The sequence below is a fragment of the Symsagittifera roscoffensis genome, chromosome 5 (genome assembly GCF_963678635.1).
Source record: "Symsagittifera roscoffensis chromosome 5, txSymRosc1.1, whole genome shotgun sequence".
Taxonomy (NCBI): domain Eukaryota; kingdom Metazoa; phylum Xenacoelomorpha; order Acoela; family Convolutidae; genus Symsagittifera; species Symsagittifera roscoffensis.
This window is the reverse complement of record NC_087066.1, coordinates 5,685,302-5,706,162: the sequence shown is the minus strand read 5'-3', so window position 1 is coordinate 5,706,162 and position 20,861 is coordinate 5,685,302. Positions and strand designations below refer to the sequence as shown.

General features: G+C 36.1%; 1 protein-coding gene across 3 annotated transcripts in view; it reads right to left on the bottom strand.

Annotated features, from left to right (window-relative positions):
* LOC134846984 (xaa-Pro aminopeptidase ApepP-like) overlaps positions 1–20,861 on the bottom strand; it is a 172,784-nt gene that overhangs the window by 5,466 nt on the left and 146,457 nt on the right. For 2 of the 3 annotated variants that reach the window (XM_063864454.1, XM_063864455.1), the window contains exons 8-9: positions 4,000–4,120; positions 3,247–3,409 (exon numbers count right to left, since the gene is read on the bottom strand). In XM_063864454.1, coding sequence (XP_063720524.1) covers positions 3,247–3,409; positions 4,000–4,120 — 284 coding nt within the window. The remainder of the gene's footprint in view (positions 1–3,246; positions 3,410–3,999; positions 4,121–20,861) is intronic. The other variant, XM_063864456.1, reaches the window with a different exon arrangement.

The following is a 20,861-nucleotide window of genomic DNA, read 5'->3' as shown; positions in this document are numbered from 1 at the left end:
GCCTGAAATAACAGTTCGTGAGCTAAAAATTGTACGAACACATGTATACACCAAAATTTTGCTATATTGGCAAAGATCATGAAATAACAGTTCGAGAGCTAAAAATCGTACTAACACATGTATACGTCAAATTTTTGCTATATTGACAAAGATCATGGAATAACAGTTCTAGAGCTAAAAATCGTACTAACACATGTATACACCAAAATTTTGCTATATTGACAAAGATCATGGAATAACAGTTCGAGAACTAAAAATGGTACTAACACATGTATACAATAAAATTTTGATATATTGACAAAGATCATGAAATAACAGTTCGAGAACTAAAAATCGTAATAACACATGTATACACTAAAGTTTTGATATATTGACATAGATCATAAAATAACAGTTCGAGAACTAAAAATGGTACTAACACATGTATACGCTAAAATATTGCTATATTGACGAAGAGCCTAAAATAACAATTCTAGAGCTAAAATCGTACTAACACATGTATACACCAATATTTTGCTATATCGACAAAGAGCCTGAATAAACGTTGTAGAACTAAAAATCTTACTAACACATATATACACCAAAATTTTGCTATATTGACAAAGAGCCTGAAATATTGACAAAGGACCTGAAATAACAATCGTAGAACTAAATGTCGTACTTACGCATTGTAGATCAATTTCTATAGCTATAATAAAGTACAAAAGATTGTGTTTGTATGTGTAGCAAAACGCCTCCTGTTTTACACCTAATACAAGTATACACAGACCAGTTAATTGAAACTACAGTGTACCTATTACAAGTATACACAGATCAGTTAAACTAAAGAAACTGTGTACCTAATACAAGTATACACGATCAGTTGATTGAAACTACAGTGTACCTAATACAAGTATACACAGCAGTTGAAATAGAAAAACTGTGTACCTAATACAAGTATACACAGACCAGTTGATTGAAACTACAGTGTACCTAATACAAGTATACACAGCAGTTGAAAAAAAACTGTGTACCTAATACAAGTATACACAGACCAGTTGATTGAAACTACAGTGTACCTAATACAAGTATACACAGCAGTTGAAATAGAAAAACTGTGTACCTAATACAAGTATACACAGATCAGTTGATTGAAACTACAGTGTACCTAATACAAGTATACACAGCAGTTGAAAAAAAACTGTGTACCTAATACAAGTATACACAGACCAGTTGATTTAAACTACAGTGTACCTAATACAAGTATACACAAAAGTTGAAATAGAATAACTGTGTACCTAATACAAGTATACACAGATCAGTTGATTGAAACTACAGTGTACCTAATACAAGTATACACAGCAGTTGAAAAAAAACTGTACCTAATACAAGTATACACAGACCAGTTGATTGAAACTACAGTGTACCTAATACAAGTATACACAAAAGTTGAAATAGAATAAATGTGTACCTAATACAAGTATACACAGATCAATTGATTGAAACTACAGTGTACCTAATACAAGTATACACAGCAGTTGAAAAAAAACTGTGTACCTAATACAAGTATACACAGACCAGTTGAGCTGCTGGCAGAAAATCATACAGTGACTAGCTAAAACTTTGTAACCACCTGTTCAGAATGGCAAGGGAAGAATTGAAAATGTTTTTTTTTAAGAATTAAGGTGTAAAATTTATTGGTCGTACATTAAAACAGATATAAAGAAATAAAGAAACAAACATACGCAATCACGTGACATAGCGCGATATAGTCCAGCCCACATGATAATTGATAACTGTGGACGTTATTTGTCGACACTTGACAACAGACAACATTAAAAAAAACCCGTTACACGATACCATAACACCTTGACTAAAGTCTTCGGTGTAAAAATTTGGTTATTCCTGCTTTATTGATTTCCGTCTGTTCCTTTTATACATAAATGATATGCCGTCGGCCAGCAACGTTAAGCTAACATTATTTGCAGATGATACAACGGTAGTTGATGCTCAAAAAATTGCATCCAAAACGAAGTTCCAGACAGAATTAAATAAAATATGTAATTGGTGCAACAATAGCAAACTGTTCATAAATCAAAAGAAGTGCAAAATAATGAAGTTTGGACGGGATAACTTAAATGAAAAATTTTCTTTTGGTAATAATGTACTCGCCGAGGTTTCTAATTTTAGGTATTTAGGAATTAAATGGACAATAGACTCAAATTTGAATGTCATATTAATAATGTTTGTGGTAAATTAGCTAAATTTAACGGTTTACTATTCAAGGGTAGAAACTATTTCTCGAAAAATGTGCTGGTTAAATTTTATAACCACTCATTTCCTACGGTTTAATTGCATTTGGTGAAACATCAAAAAATCTTTTAGAAAAAAAATTTGTGATGCAAAAACGTATTTTTAAAACTATTTGTTTCAAGAGAAAATTTGAGCATGCCTCATATATCCTACATTCGTTTGAGATTGACACCGTTTTTGACTTATATTTCAGACAAATATTCAAAGAAACTTTTAATCAACTTCGTGGTAAAACTCCCCTTGAAACTTTTAATTTGGAATCTCTGAATAATCGTCGGGTTACTCGGGCCTCTGTGGCAAAAACTTTACCAAGCATGAAAACTAGAACACAAATAATGCAACGTTCATGGAAAAATGTGTCTCTTAAATGTTATAATTTTTTGAAATCAAACGAGCTGATACCAGATAACCTAAGCCAATTAACTGAGCATCAATTAAATGAGTATTTCAAAAAATTGTTTTCATTGTTTCTTAAAGATAATGGAGATCTTCTAGATTTATTTTTTTGAATCATCAAGTCGGATACTATCTCGCAACTTCTGTCTCAGGTTTTTTCAGGGTCATGCCTCGATAAGCTGCATAGCTTTTTGCATGATCCTTGGTGGGTTTGATTTGTACATGTGGTTTATTGTTTACCTGTCTGTGTAATATTACTCTCCTAAATAAACTATATAAATATTTTCACTAAAAAATCGCGTTAGTTCAAAAATAGTTATATTGACCCCCCCCCCCCTCACTCAAAATTAGTTATATTGGATGTCATAAAGGTATACCAAAGGGGGACCCTTTGGAAAAATTTGGCAACCAGAATTGGGGGGGGGGGGGGCAGTCGGAACCTCGAAAGCCGCTACCCCCGGTACGCTACTGGTCATGAGGTTATTGAAAAAAGAAGTTGGTTTGTTTAAATAACATGTAAGAAGATTTATGGTCACTGTCCATTGTGGAAAAGATTACCGATCAGTGTGTGGCGATGCCTTGTAGTGAATCACAGCCCCGTTTGGCCCTGAGCCAGAGATGGTGTCAAAAGACAGACTGATGAACCCCTCCTGTTGCGACCTCAGACCATCCAACATATCAGACCCACTAATTTCTGTGAACTCCTTCTTCGAGCTTCCTTCTACACACAGAACATTTAAAGTGAATTCTGTTATTAAAACTTCTTAAGAAAAATTAGCTGTTAGTGCCAATTTGCCCTGTCTGAAACTCACCACTTAAACCAAAAACACTTCAACACTAGTTTTGAATTTGTCTTTAACAACGGCCCAACAATTAAACGGGTAAAGATGGTTGTTGTACAAATAGCATAAAATCTTCCGATCAAGCTCGTTTTTGCAATAAATTTTTTTTTCCGTCCAACTAATGGTTTATTTTTGTAGCTCGAGAGAGGGAAGTGAACTGATTGACAAGCAATAGGAAACTTGTAGTCTGAAAATTTGTCCAGTATTTCTTGACATTTTCGATTTTTTTTCGGAATTCGAATCGCGACCAATGGAGCTTTAATATGATACCAAACTTGACTACTAAGAGGAAAAACACAGGGTACGTCATAGCTTCTTACAATCACTTCGACGTTTATTAAAAAATTATAAAGTTTTTCACCAAATGGGGGAAAAAGATTTATATTCGTTAGACTGAATTTGTCTCCAGAAACAGCTTATGATTGATTAATTTCTGAGATAGATCACAATAATATTCCATCCGACCTACCTGTACCTGTGGAAGAACGGCATAAATTGGTATGGAGGATACGCAGATACTCGCACAGTGCAATTCCGTCCTTAATGTGAACTTGTCTCATACATTCCACTTCACACTCGTTCTTGATCGCCTGAAGTCAAATTGGGATCATAAAAAAATAGAGTGGTTTCTGCGCTTCGCTTGGATCTATGAGCGGCTATCCAGCTGTCTCAGCATAGTCCGTTTCTATCATTTCGACTCATTCCAGATTTATTTACTCTGTTCAGCGAAAGCTCCTCTTTTTGTTCCGACTTTCGATACGAAAGTAACGGAATATTTGTGCTCGGGGTGGGTTTTTTTTTCTTCAGACAAATTTCGACTTTTTAACTAGCCATTTTTGACGGAACTTTTTTATATCATTCAAAAGTTATTATTGTCCTGAGCTTAAATTTGAAAAGATATTTCACCTGTGATCATTTTTCGTAAAGTTATGGATCTTTCATGTGGTATAGATCTTTCACGTGGTGATAAAGTTACATGTAATAAAAATAGTTATATTTCATTAACTCCGAGGATCTATGAAAAAGGCTGTGGCCATAGACTGTATCGCTGCATTTCTGACCGAGATCTTTCTGCCTGGAGACCAAAAAGTATAGTTAAGACCATTTATCCACGGGGGAAAGGACCAACACAAGAGCTGTACAGCTCATCACGGCGAACCGCTGTTGTGCCCCTGTTTAAGAACTACATGGATATTTTTATTGGTTATTTTTCTGGGCTGGGTAATGTTTCCTCACCGTCAAGCAACGAGCACGGATCATGGTGGGCCTCGAACATCCGACCTTTCGATTGAGAGGCGGAGACGTAACCACTTCACCACCGCTCCCCTAGCATATACAAATACGGCAAAAAATCTACCCCGCTATAAAATTGAAAATCCCTTTACACACATTTCGACACAAATTTTACACATCACTTGCTCAGGACCCGTTTTGAATTTGAGGGATCTACAGCTAGCAATGGCGCGGGGTTATAATCACAGTTTCTAAGGGGGGCGGATTTTAATAATAAAGGAGCGCTTGAAGCTTTGAAATCAAACATATTATTTTGCATGCTTTCGCTTCCCCGTTTTTTTCTATTTTCCACAAACCTGGTAACACAAATCTTTTGACAAAAGGAGCAGAAAGATAGGAATATAACGAGATTGATTTTTGATACAGGCGATGTCTTCAACTCAGAACGTACTACCTTTCCATAGGCTTTGAAAATTAGTTAAATTTTTATTGATTGTCAGAATATAGATGAAACTTACTTTATGAGCCATGTAGGGGTTTTTAACAAAATAAAAAAGATCAGCTAGATTTTTGCTACCTTAATTTTGACTCCACTTTATTGTAGATAATATAATTGTGTGGGAAAAGCACGTCGCCTCAAAATGTTAAGTTCTCGTTTCAAAACAACACAATGCTTGGGAAAAAATTAAGATTTTAATAAAAACAACTAATGAAAAAGAAAACAGTGTTCGAACAAGGGTCTGAGCTAAGGCTGGATGAGCCTGTTCAGGGGCGGATCTAGGATTTTCTCGAGGGGGGGCGGATTTTCAAAAAAATTTTGAAAATTTTGCCGACCTTTTTTTTAGGTCGACCGAATTGATTTTAGCTCTCCCTAAGCACGGTTTAGTCCTTGTTTTGGCCAAATTGTCTGCGCCGCAGGTAAAATTTTTGAAAAAACAAAAACAGTCTAAAAAAGGCGTTTTTGGGCACTTTTTGGAAAATTTTGACCAAAAAATTGCGTTTTTTCGGCGCGCACTCTCCCTCAAACTTAGTATATATTCGCGCCAAAGGCGCCTTTAGAAACATTTTAGGGTCGGTTCGCCAAAAATGGATTTCTTAAAAAGTACCAAAGGGGGACCCTTTGGGTCGGCAGGGGGTTGAATCCCTGAAGGGGGCGTCCCCCCCCCCCCTTAAATCCGCCCCCTGAGCCTGTTTGATGTTTTCAAAATATGTACGGATGCGGGATGAAATGCTTACTTTTTAGAAATCCAAAAATGAGACTTTACCCAAAACCTTGCTAAGTTGTTTCTCTACTAAAATACGGGATTAGACGCTTATGCAGGGCAGACACCTAATACACGTTCTTTTAACTGAACTCAGTACCAAAATTGTCCTTACACTTTCAAAATTGCGAAAAATGGACTATTTCTAGAGCCTTACCGGCTATTCTACAAAAAAGGATGAAACTCGTATGCAAAAAAGATTTTTGCACCGTGTTCTTTTGATCGTTTTGTGAAGTTTTTCATAACGACCCGCACCGAAGTTTCATGCATAATAATCGATTATAAAGGATTTTTGTTGACTTAAGTGTTATCTATATAATCCATTATCATGGCAAATTTAGACAACGTAAGGGATTTTTAATCCATTTTATTCGATTTTCTTTCGAAATATCAAAATCCATTATAATCGATTATAATCCATTTTTGTTTTCAAAATAATGGATTATTTTTTGTACATAAAAACCATAAAAATTAATCATATTTTGTTAATTGTGTAATGACTAATTTTTGCAACATTTTGCAAAACTCGACCGAGCACGTTCATTCAGGGGCGGCAAATATGTAGTAATTCCCCCCTACGTCCCCCCTCCTTCCCCACATTTAAACCCAAACCACCCCCTCCCCACGCGTTTACCACATCCCCACTAAACACCCCACCGGGACAAGTAACTTTGTTGTAAAGATAAACGTGGGGGGAGTGTAGGTTGGTGTGAGGTCTACCCCACAACACATCCCCTTCATACCACTCCAACACACCCCCCCCCCCCCACAGGTTTACCCATACAACATTATTACTTAGTGGGAGTGTGGGTGTGGTAAACGCATGGGGAGGGGTGGTTTGGGTTTAAAGGCGGGTTCGGCGACTAAAACTCAATTAAAATAACCCCAACAAAAAAATTCCCTGTTTATAAAACTTCATCAACGGGATTGAAAATAGAAAAAAGTTAAAATTTAGCCTGAGGTCACAATAACTAAGTTAAGCTTAACATTATTATTAAAAAACAAAAACGGCAAACCGAAAGATTTTAATAAATGGATTATAATCCATTATAATCAATAAAAATGATCATTTTTTTTGATAAATTTTTTTTTGAAAATAAGTTGAAAATAGTCGAGTATAATAGATTAAATTGGGATTTTATTGCTTAAAAATAGTATCATTAAAATCCATTTTCAATCGATTTTAATCATTTAATTTTGTTATTTTACAGAGACTGACAATGAAAATCCAATGTAATCGATTATTATCCATGAAAATTAGTGCGGGGAGGCCAAACTGTGCAGTTTGTGAATTGTAATCAAGATTGGCAGCAAGTAACTTCTGCGCTAACTAATTTTTCACAAAAACTTGCTCACCTAAGCAGCAAAACACTGGCATCCAGAGCATTTTAAATCTACACAAAGAGTATGAGGGGCCGCCAGGGATCCTTAGGGGGGGGGGGGGGGCAAAATCACCTAAAATAAGACGTGGGCGCCTAAGATCCGACACCTAAGGGGTCCAAAATTATGTTGTAGTCAGCCGGCATTTTGCTGGTGGATTACAAGATCCTCAATTGAGGATCCAAATTTTTGAGTGGCCTCCCCCCTGAGGATTTTACCAAGAGTCATATACCCATGTAACAAATTTCTAGATCCCTGGCGGATAATCAAAGTAGGATCCTTAAAAAAATTTTCACCCGATTTATGTTTAGAAAAAAGCATAAATTAGCATTCTTTCGCCCTTTGGTACGTTCGACTTGGAATGCTGCCATACTTTTGGAGTGGGTAATAAAACAAAGCAAGTATAGCTTTGGCCAGCATAGTTTTAACGGTCTATTGAATGCTGTAGAGTGTTTCCATGTTTTAAATGTATTAACACTGAAACGTATGTAAACCATAATTACTCACCAAGGTTGCAATCCGGTTGCAGTCGTCGCTGTTACGTCTAGACGATAACGTAATAATAAATAATGGTAAAATTGTGGATTAATGAATTGCGAAAAATGAACTTAATGGGAAGTTGGCATGCAAGTGACATTGATTCGGAGCATTTATCTTTCACTGTTTTTTCAACTGGGCGTCAAATAAAAAACGAATACATTCACAATCGTCATATAGTTTTCGTGTCGAGAGCCAAAGAAGTTGCAAATAGAGAATATGCAGAAAGTTGTAAAGAACAGTTTTATCTGGATGAGCTTTTACAAATAACGTGGTGTATTTATGCAAAACAGAAATATGGAAAAGCAACTGATTTGACCTTTGCTACCTATGAAAATATCTTTGATTATTCATTTGATTTCAACTCAATGATGGTTGAGAAAGAGCTGGAGCGAAAAATACGACTTTGTTTTAATAATATTTCAAAATATCAAAAACTTCCGGTAGTTTATCTAAATATATACCATCGAGATATAGGTCTAAGTAAGTGGTATCTGGAAGGTTACTTTCATTTCCATTGGCTTGAAATTAAGCAGGTCGGAGAAGTGCTAGCAAAAATTAAAAATGAAATTGGAAAAACGAACTGTAACTTCAACGGACTTGGAAATTATCCATGAGATATTTATTACTTTGAAAAAAACGTATCCAGAAAACGACAACCGTCGGAATTATTTCTTAGCTGCATGTTCTTTATTCTTCTTCTCGACTACTAACGATATAAACTACGATGTTGCTATCAAGCTGAGACCTTATGGTGGACTAATCGGGATAGAAAATTCTTCGTTAGACAAATATTTAAGTGATTCAAAAATTTTACGAATGCAAGCTATTTTACACGATGCCGCCGTTTTGTCCGCGAAGTTTATAAGACTGGTCCCACATACTGCTATGTTTTACCATGGAACTGCAACAGTAGTCTGATTGGTCATTTGAGTGGAATTACGTTTTGTTTGTATATCAAACTGAGGAAACCGAAACTCTACCATTTATTAGAATGCTGAAGGAAAGATCAGTTGTGTTGGATTTTGAGGGGTTTCGACACCAGACAAACACATTTATAGTAAAAGAATTAGCTATAACCACTTCCGACTACAGTGATTCCCTAATTTTTCTACCTCCAGTTAATTTCAATTCCCTTCCAAAATCTGAACAAAAAGCCTACATTGGGATAGCGGTGATTATTTATACCTGAATTTGAACCAAATCATTCAAAGTTTTGTCTTAAGAAACCCCAATGCTATATTCTACGCCAAAGGAAAAGAAAAAGCTGATTTTTTATCCAAATACTTAGACCGCAAAGTTGTGAATCTTGACGATTTGGGCTGTCCGCGAGTCGAACAATTATATTTCAAGAATTTTGTGAATTGTAACAAACACCTACCGCACTATAACTCTAAAAATCATTGTGCATTAAAAAAGTCGAAAGCGTTCTATGATTGGTTGAAAAATGAGTGTCAACAACGAGCGTCAGGGGAAAGTGGAGACATACATATCTCCAAACTCAGTTCTTTGTGCTTGGATGACACCAGAGAGTAACATAAAGATTTCATTGACCAGGATTGAACGCATTGATTGTAGAGGCCAAGTAGTTCAACGAAAAGAACAAGTTACACTTTCTGAAGAAGAGTTGTGCACCTTGAGGAGGTTCTTCCCCGTGATTGACCAATTCATCTACTTTCAACGATTCAAATACATCAGTAATGTTACCCAGCAAGCGCGGTCTTTGTCTTCCGAAGCTAGTCTTAGTGCCCAAACGTCAACCAGGAGTTCAAATGGATCTAACCAGCAGTGAACTACCCAATGAGATTCAAAAAATAATAAGAGAAGATTCTGTGAAGAAAATTGTGTATCATGCCAAAACTGATCATGTCCCAGCCAATTATGTTTTGGAAATGCACTATGATTTTGATGATGATAAAAAACCGAGTGTCTATACAAATTATACACGTTATGAAATTTATTATTGTTCAGATGCTTAATTAATTTTTTTTAAATATATATATATATATATTTATTCTGCAAGCTCGAGAGTGAGAGAAAACGGTAGGGAAATTGAAATGAATGACACAGTAGTTGACGAGACTGATGGAACTATAGTTACCAATTTTGTGTATGAGGAAAATAATACGGAGAAAAAATCATGGAAATTTTGCAATAATGTGACTGTACCACGGTCTGAAGTAGTTTTCATGTCACAAAGGGTGTTAATTCTGATTTTATTGGCTTTTTGTATCTTTAAACTTTCATTAACGCAGTTAACTTGTGAAGAAACCTCAGTTTGGTTCTCAATATTATCGGGTTTAGTTGGTTATGTATTACCAAATCCAAGAATATGAATAAAGTTATTGATACATCTACGAGACTTTTTTTGGCCATCGTGGGCCCCTCGGGTTCTGGAAAAACGGAGCTGATATTCAAGTTGTTGAAAGGAAAAACATTTTATCCCAAATTTCAAAGAGCCATATACTTTTACAAAGAGATTCAGCCTATTTATAGTGAAAAATCCAATACCCACAGCATTGATCTAACTTTCATAAAACTCAATGGCTTTGACAGTTTGCGAAACCTTGAAAACATTCTTCTAGTTTTTGATGATTCATGCGAAGAAATCTATAACGATAAAGACTTTGTCAAACTTGCAACAGCAGGAAGACACCGAGGACTAGATGTAATATATGTTAAACACAATTTGTTCCAACAAAGCAGATGGTCTCGAACAATTGATTTAAACACATCACACATCATTCTGTTCAAATCACCTCGTGATATTCAGCAACTTGATCATCTTGGAAGACAATTGAACAACACTAAGTTTTTGAGAAACTGTTATCAGCTCGCTACAAAAGACACATACGGTCATCGTTTAATCGACTTGGATCCGCGTACATCCGATTGTTTGAGATATTGTTCAAACATTACACCACCTGGTCCTTCAAATTTCTACTTACCAATAAATCAGGCAGAGGTTACACCTCTCACAAATGAACGCGAAAAAATTATCTATTCTGCAGCACATGGTACAATTGAATCCCAGCCAGCTCCGAAGCTTCATTAGAAAAACAACAAATCCTCGAGTTATTTCAGTTATATGTGAATGTTTGCTCAATGTAGTCAATGGCAATGTATCTGTTAATATTCCAAACATTGAAAATTTCGAAGTGGTATACAAACTTTTAATCAGCCCAAAAACAAAACTTGAACGAAAACGAGCAATTATTCTAACAAAACAAGGTTTCAACTTGATCAGACTGATACTTTACTTCTGCTACAGATACTTATCATCAGCATAAAATATGGCAGCAGAAGAGTTTGTTTTAATTCCAAAACATAAATATATCCGTGAGCAGCCGCATGCATCACAAGTGCTACTTAACAGTTCAATTAAACACAAAAAACCCCAGTTATCTTACTTGAATCGCATGAGACCTCTAATATCCCCGAAGCAAAACTCAGTATCGACTGAAACTCTTCCACTGCCCTTTCCACCAACACCTCCCTCAACGCCTCTTGTTGACCCTGAGAAACAATCAACAGGACTTCTTACAGAAGATGAGACTAATCAAGATCTGGAAGGTGGGGAGGAAGAGGAGAAGTGGATTGTGGATGAGAAGGAGCGAAAGGATAATAAAATAAGCTATGAACGCATTCTATTACAATTGCAAATAATGGAGGCTAAAAAATTCACGAGAGCTAAAAAATATCCTGGAGGTTATCAAAAGCTCAACTCGAGCCTCAATAAACGCCATGGATGAAAAAAATTTATGTTGACAATGTACCAACCGGTCTCAAAGCAGCATCGTTTTTGTACGATATACAACAGCAAACTAAAATACTACACAATCCTGCTTACATAATGATTTTATCCGCTCTCGATTTTAGCAAAGAGTCTGTTATTAACAAGTATGCCAAACACGCGGTTCAGTCAAAGATTAAAGAACAGGCTCAACGAAGAATCAAAAGTCCAACCAAATCTCCGTCAACCTCGGGCAAAACAAAAACCCCCGACAGTAGTAGGCCATCATCAAGTTCAAAACAAACCAAACGACTCAAAACAAGAAAGAAAGCCACCACGGAAAGAGTCAAAGAAAGAGAGAAAGACAAAGACGACACTGAATCGTACGGTACGCCCTATAACGATTCAGATTCTTCAACGTCAGAAAAGACGGAGACGAAAAGTAAAAGATGGGAAACCTACACCAACTGAGGAAAAACTTTTGAAAAAGAGTTACGCAGATAAAGGACCAGCCTTGTTCGGCAGTGTTAAAACTTTGAAGGCTACAGCGGGCATACCAAGACGAAAAGTTAAACATTTTTTTCATACAGAACCAGCCTATACAAAATACCGAACAGTTTGCCGCAAAATACCTCGGCTTAAATGGATAGTTTATGACATAAACGAAATATGGTCAATCGATTTGGCATATATTGATAAACTAGCAAAATACAACAAAGATATCAAATATCTTTTAGTTGCAGTAGATTGCATGTCCCGTTATCTTCGCGTGCAGCCACTGAAATCAAAGTATGCCACAACAACTGCAGAAGCGTTCAATCAAATGATTAAGACAGAGAAACCGAAAAAAGTCTGGGTAGATAAAGGCACAGAGTTCAAGGGGTCATTCAAAACTTTATGTGAGAAAAAGGGCATCAAAACATACACAACAGAGAGTGAAAAGAAGTCCGCTTTCGCCGAGAGGAACATTAGATCATTAAAAAGTTTGATTTATAAGTATTTGGAGGACAAATGGACCTACTCTTACATCGATAACCTTCAAGACTTTGTCAACACAATAAATTCGAGAACAAACCGCGTCATCAAATTAGCCCCCAATAAAGTGACAAAAAAGGATGTTCCACGCCTAATTTCATTAAGAGCGGAACAATCATTGAAACTAGTTCACCGACCAAAGCTCTACGTTGGCAACTTTGTGAGAATAGCAAAAATTGACATCCCTTTTCGAAAAGTTATAAACAATCCTTCACTGACGAAGTTTTTGAAATATTTGACGTACCAAAAAAAATCCTCCGACTTATAACCTTATCGACGCTAACAAGGAGCCAATTGAGGGAAAATTCTATGAGCCTGAACTAATCAGAGTAGTAGAAAAAGTAGAGCAGGAAGAGAAGAAGGTGGAGGAGGCACAAGAACAAGAAAACCAGCCATGACTAACAATTTTGATGACGCTATCAATGATTCCTTTACGGTTACTTTGGTGTCATCGGCGTCTATGAACAGTTTCAGTGAAAACTCATTGGCCAACTTTAAAAATCTTTTAAGCGAAGAGATCAATCTCCAAGGTGAATGGAAAGTAGCACTGACAGAAATAACATTCCCCACTCATATAAATAATGTAACAGACACAAAGCTCATATACTACAAAAAAGACAAAGTCAGAGCAAGTCAAAAAATTAATAAAGATAAAATTTCCAGGCCATATGATGGTGAACGAGTTGAAATTACAAGGGGTTTATATGATGATGTTAAGAAAATAATTAACGAAATCAACTTGAAGACGGAGCTAGAAAAATTCAGTTATGATATCGATCCGATTACCAGACACCTCACGTTATGGATGCATTACTGGGAAGGAATTACGTTTGAGAGTCCTCAGATTCTCAGTATTTTGGGTTTCAAAGGCATAAGGGATGGAACAGGATACCACATAGGTTACAAACGTTCCAGCCGAGTACATAGCATATTAACAACTCAAAATTTGATCTCTGACTATCCTGTTGACATGACTGCCGGTACTCAATTAGTGTTTATATACTTGGATATCATTCACTACCAAATTTTGGGGGATACCAAAGCTCCGCTATTAAGAGTCATTGATACTAATCGGCGAGTGAAAACGGTAACGTGTGTCCGATCGAACCTAATCATCGCAAAGTTTTCAGCAATTTAGATTACAAGAAACTTCTAGTAAATAATATTCAAAGCATTGGAGTAAACTTGCGAACCGAAACTGGTCGTCTTGTCCCATTTGCGGGTGGAGGAGGAAAAGTTGTTCTAACTTTAAAATTTCAAAAATTTTAGAGCTGGTATTAAGTATGGATGCGTATTACCATAATCAAGCTACTATGCCGCACTTCGCAGGGCACTACAGACAACGAGGCAGTGGCTTTGGTGCCTTGGCAATGGGAATTGGAAGAGTTGCGCTTCCTTTAGCTCGAAAATTTATAATACCTGCTGCAAAACGAATCGGAAAAGAGTTGCTTGTCCAAGCTCGCAAGATCAAGAAGAGGAAGATTTCAGTGAAGAGACTGGGAAGAAAAACCAGCGGTACCATTTCAAAGAAACGAACTCTACCAAGAAGTCGCTCTAATTTCTTCACCAGAGTGCGAAATGATTTCTAATTTGATACCAACTGAAGCGATCCACAGTTCTCTAGATTTGTTTGAAAAACCTCCTCTACTTGTAACCTTTGAAAACGCTTTTACCCAAAAAATTGGACCATCCTACTCGCCTGATGGTCCTATGCTTGAGTTTGAAGTTTTGGTAGATCGAAACAACTTCATTGATCTTCAGCGCACTCGTCTTGAAATAGAGCTGAGAGTTGTACAAAACAACGGAAATGTTTTACGAACTCATGCTACCGATGCGGGACTTAGAGACACACCATATTTGGTCAATAATCCACTTTCTTCTTTGTTTTCCGAATGCACGCTGTCTTTAAATGGCGAAAAAATCTCAACAACCAACGCTAATTTTGCACATAAAAGTTTTATTGAAACTGAATTTTCTCACGGTATTGACGCAAAAAAAACCTGGCTTGCTTGCCAAGGCTATTACTATGAGGATAATCCCGCAAATGTGGATGGTACGGCTGGGAGAGCTGTTGATGTTGCAGAACGTAAACGTCTTGTAGCAGCTTCGGCCGAGTTGAGGTTGTTTGGTAAAATAGCATGTGACTTCTTGTCTTGTGACAAGCATTTAATTAGTGGTGCCACTGCCCGTCTTTCTCTGAGACGTTCTCCTAACGACTTTGTTGTTATGTCAGAGGACAATGGTAAACATTACCAAGTTCAAATCACTGAAGCTAATTTATATGTGCGAAAAATGACAGTGACAGACTTTGTGTTGTCATCGATAGAAAAAACGCTGCTGAAAAGCCTAGCAATTTATAATTATATTGAAGTCCTACCACGAACATTTTTGGCCACTACCGGAGTACAAAGCTGGCGTCAAGAGGATGTTTTCGCGAAAGAGCCAGTACGAAGAATGATTGTGGCAATGAGTACAAATGAGGCTTACTTGGGCACAAATAGATCAAATCCTTTTCATTACCAAAAAATCAGATTGAATGAAATCATTGTGTACAGGAACGGGCTACCTATTGCAGGTACTCCAATATCTACGACTGATAACAAAAGAATTTACTATAACACATTGGAAGCTCTGGATTTTGTTTTCAACAATAGTCATGGAATCAGTCTGGCTAATTATAGCAATCATTATATTATGGCGTTTGATCTCACATCTACTCAGGAGGCTTCACATGAGTTTATTCATCCTGAATTGACCAATTGCACAATATCCGTGGAGCTTAAATTCGACGCTCCACTTGCTGGGAATATTGAGTTACTTTTCATGGGAGAGCGCGCATCAACAGTATACGTCCGTTCTGACAGAAAAATTGCCAAAAATATTCTCATGACCTAGAAGAGAGAGAGAGAGAGAGAGAGAGATAGAGAGAGAGGGAGAGAGAAAGAGTAAAAAACGGGAAAAAAACGGACAATGTTCAGATATTTGAGCTCATCAATCGATGCAAACATTTAAAGTATCGATTTGAAGGTATTGGACCAGCTAATTGTCTATTGGCGTTGAAAAAAGACAAAACATTTTAAATTGTGAACGCATCAAACTCTAATCAACCGGGTACTCATTGGTTACTGTTTGCTCGAGCTGATGGACAAATTTTCTTCGCTGATCCCCTTGGACAAAAACTAACAACGTATCCGAACGTATAAAAATATGCGAGACGCTTCATGAGTTTACATGACGGTGAAACTAATCAAATACTGATGAACAGACCTATTCAATCAGCAAATTCAGTTTTATGTGGACTTTATTGTGTTTACGTTGCCCATTTGATAATAACATCTAGATTTCCTCTAGGACTTAAAGTGAATGATCATGATATGATGCGATTTGCAAAACATATGCTGATATAATTGATTTGATGTTATGAAGTGATTTAATTTATATATTTTTTTTAAATTTTTTTAATTCCAATATCTAAGTCAGGGGGTTCTAGAGCAATCTTGTTAACAAAAAAACAATCAAAATTCAAAAGTATCCTGGAAATTGTTTCTATCGAGTCCCAAAAAACTATTGAGGCATGAATCGCTACGCTCCTCGGGAACGCCTTTCGCTGGTGTAGTCAGTTTTTTTAGTGTTTGATTAAAAAAACAAAAGGAAAACAGATTATTAAAATTTGAATTTCTTTTCCAAAATAAATTTAACTAACAAAGTTTGTGAATCAATTTCTAAACAACCATACCCACTCAGAAAAATATCAAAATATTTAGAAAACTCGGCGGCATTGTCACCATTCAAAATGTTAATGAAGCGTTCAATTGTTACATTAGTGATTAAATCAGTTTGAGTTTGAATGGATCGAGTTTGTGAAGCAAAGCAAACTTGTGGCAATCTTCTTCGTCGAGGAGCACTGCCAATGTCAGTTGAGTTGTTGATAGAATTGTTGTAGTTGACAGCATCTTTTAATTTTTCCATCAGGGGTCCCGATAGGTGAAGTTTACTGCAACCCAATATTAGATGCTTCACTACGTCGACACAATCCTTGGTTACTTCGATGAGAACATGGATGTGGGGATGTTCATTGTCGAGCAATTGGGCGCAAGACTCGTTCTGAATTGAGTGGGTTGCAAATGCAAAATTTGTGTTTAGAGGGAGTTGTGAGGCGTCGGGTTCGTTGTTCAGAATAAAAAATTTAAATTCTTTCGAAATTTTTTAAAAATTCAGACGACTGCTCATACATTGCTTCAACCATTCTGCTGGTTAAATCAAATTGCTCAAACATTTTTTTTTCTGTTTCAGGCAACTCTACACTTTTTATTATTCGAGTATTCATCATCCGCATCGTTTTCATCACCATTTTCAGCACATTCTTTTTGGGGACGGACTGATCGTTTTGACGTGTATCGTCTTTTATGATGTTTATCATTTACAGCTGAGGAGGATGAGGAAGAAGATGAAGTCTTTTCACCAGTTTGTTTTTTAACCAATTTTTTAATCTTTGAATAATTATCTGCCAAACAATCAAACTCTCTTGTCGTTAAGGCACTGCTTGATAACATTTAAATACACCATCTTCATTCTTTTTATATAACTTAACTGGGATATATGTACCCATTTTGTCAAAAGTTTTCGTTCCAACCCGTACAATGCGTTTTTCTCCCAAAGATATATCTTGAAAATCATCGTAAAAGTATGTATCATTTTCTAGCGACGAGTACATAGTGGTGGTGGTAACGGTAGTGACTTGTTGGTTCAACTGTTTTATGATACAGTGAAATGAATAATGAATTGGATAGAAGATTAACAAATATCTGTGGATTTACTTTTATGGCGCCCCTTCAGCCTATAGCGGGAGAATTTAATTAGTTTTTGCAATTGGATTTGTATAAGATAAAAGCGTGTTTATTGCATCTGTCATTTCTGTCTGGAAAGCCCCTGAATGGGTCATAAATCTCAGTTAATGTTACATGTCGGCATACATGTACTCACTTTGAAGTGGAGACCCTTTATAGCCCCTCGTCCGGAGGACATAAAAAAAGGCGTGATGCACTCTATTTGAAGTAGAGAGAGCAATAGCTTGCATCTGTCTGGCAAATTCCCGTTTTAGCTCATAAATCTCAACGTTTTTACCCTGGCCGCATGCATGTTATCTCTTTGAAGTGTAAAAATTCTGTCATTTTGTGCTTAGGGTATCATAAAAAGGCGCCATGCTGTTTCTTTGAAGTATACATTTTCAGAGCGTTCACATTTCTACTTTAATTGCAAAAGCGCTGAAAACATATTAAAATTTCACAAAACCAGATTTATGGTAATTAGCTAAATCTTAGACAACCAGCAATAAAAAAACTAAAAGTGGTAGGTCAAACTGAATCTACTCACTATTTTTATTCAATCTCTCAAATCAGTCAATACAAAATTTTCAACGATGGCAACTCCACTGCAAATCATTTAAACTAATTCTCTTGAAAGAGCTATATTATACCAAACTTATACCAGAGGTTCTATCGTAGTGGTTCAACAGGAACGGAAAATAAGTCATCGAAAAGCAAGTCCTTTCAACGATCTTGATCCAGGAAGCAGAGAATTCGATGAATGGGTCACTAAAAACCATATGATGTTACCCAATTATTTGCTAGATCAAATTGGTATCCTCATACAAAGCAGAAAACAGGTCTACGAGAGTTGTTGTGTGACTGAATTGTATCCTGCGCTGAAGCGCACAGATATTCAAGACCCTACTTGCCTTGATCGTTCACCGAGAAAAATACTGTTTTACTACGATTGCCAATCGATCCCCTTCTACGAAAATCAGGAAGGATCCATTAGAGATTTAGCAGAGCGAGAAATCTACTGGAACATTGAGTCGATTGAATCACCAGATTCAACAGAGAAAAAAGATGAGGACCAGCAGACGCCCAAAACCCCAATAAAACCGAACATTTTTTCAATCACTCAACAACAGCAGCAGCACACTTCTTCTGCTTCTTCTTCCGCCAGTCAAAGTCCCACGGCACCAAACTTAGTAGCTGAGACGCCGCCTATCAATGCTTGCTATGCGCCCAAAAAACGTAAAATTGTATTCAATCCGTTTTAAGAAAACTTTTAAAAACTGTTTTGATTTATTAAAATTATGGAATTTGTTTTGGTTTGATGTGTTGCTTTCACTTTTTATCAACTCAGTTTGATTTCTGTTTGTATATATAAGTATATGTTTTATGATTTCTGTGTCAATTGAGTAAATTAAATTTGAGTGTATTGTTTTCAATCAAACTCAATCGATAAGAAAAATCAAGAAAGAGATAGATAGAGTATCAGGTAGAATGTTCCATTAAAATCTTTTAATTTTGAAATAGATGAGGAAAGTTTTGTTACAATCGATCGACTAATTGTAGGACACCCTTTGTTTCCCAGTACGACAAAAAAAAATCATAGCAAACCATTGGAAACAAAATTTTAGGTTAATGTTAATTTTGAAATTTTGTTTAATTTTTCTTTTTCATCCCAAAAATATTCACAAGTCATTTCTTACTCTACCAATAATCTAGTTGAGCAATTAATAATCCCTATGGCTTGCCCTATTATAGAAGAACAGAAACGGTTCACCTAACCAAGCGTCTATCTTAATCAGATCAAAAATTATCTGTTTCAGAACCTTGAATTAGTCAAAATCCTATTTTTAGAAAAATATGAAAATTTCAAAAATAACACTTTTTTGAAAAAGAAATCAGCAAAATCTTTTATTCCGAACTATAAAACTTGACGCTCTGAACCTATGGTTCTACGCAAATCAATTGGTTCGCTTTTGTGAAGTTAAAAAAATTTATTTTTAATGTAGTTCAAAATTCCGAAAATCGAAAAAATGAAAATTCACCGTGAAGGAGTTGTTTTTAAGCAAAAATAATGGTTCAGGGATGCTAATGGATACAAAAAACATTCGAATTTCATCTCGGTTCACGTTCTAGACACCCTTACTAGTCACTTTTTCGAAAATCGCTTCTAGTGAACTTTAGAAAGTGTTTAAATGCGTCGTTAACCTTTCCTGATCGGTGGGAACCATAATTAAACATTAGAGAATAATAAAAATTTTTTTTTTAATTTCAATTTTTTTCGATTTTCTCAAATTTTTTCAAGTATTTACACTAATTTTCAGCAGAGTTTTTTCGTCTCAATTATAAATTAAAGCTTTTAGCAAAAATTTGCTATACCACCGTGTTGCCCTACCATAGGGGAACAGAAACTTTTCTGAAAATTGTTCTGATCGGCTATCTGAACATAATCCAGCGTGTGTACACTCTTTCCTGGTCGACTGCCTGCAAAATTGAACAATTTCAAGCTAGAAACAGAAAATTTTTTATTTTTAGTTTTTTTTTTATTTTTTTCAAGTTTTTTATCTCGTTTATTGACTACAATAAAAAATTGCTAGGCTACTGGTTTAACCTGTCACAGGACAACAGAAAAATCCCCACGGTGAACTGTCTATCTTAATCAGATCAAAAGTTATGGGGTTCAGAACTGTTTTCAGCCAATTCCAAGCAACCCTGATAGAATCACCTGCAATTCCTTCTTTTACCGTGGTGGTTAGCTCTAATTCCTTTTATATACCTGCCTACAGAAATATTAGTCACTTCAAACTAAGTGTACTAGGGGATAGGTGTTTAAGCAAGACTTGAAGTTAAATCTATATACTTGAAAGGAATTAGTCAAACCACCAGGTCTCAGTAATGATTATTTCCTTAACAGGACTGACTAATATAACCGAAAAGGAAAATAAAACCGCTAATCAACAACTATAATTCACCTACGCTTGTGGTTGGAAAACAATTAAGATTTTAACCCCAAAGTAAAAATTCACTTTTGTCTTTTGCTTTCTGAATTTCAGCAGTTCTTGATTGAAACAAAAAACCTTTATTCAAAAACTTTCTTCTGATTAATCAGACCAGTTTGAATTTTTCTCAAATCATGAACTTTCGAAAGAAAATCAACAAAACAATGCCTAATACTTCTAAAGCTAAAACCAATCTCGCATGTCATCTGTGTTATGCGGTTCTGGGCTCTGCTAAAAACCTACGACGTCATAAGAAGACAGTCCACAACCTTCATGCGCCGATTGCAGCCGTCAGAGTCAAATGCGATGACTGCCTTGAGGAGTTCAGTTCG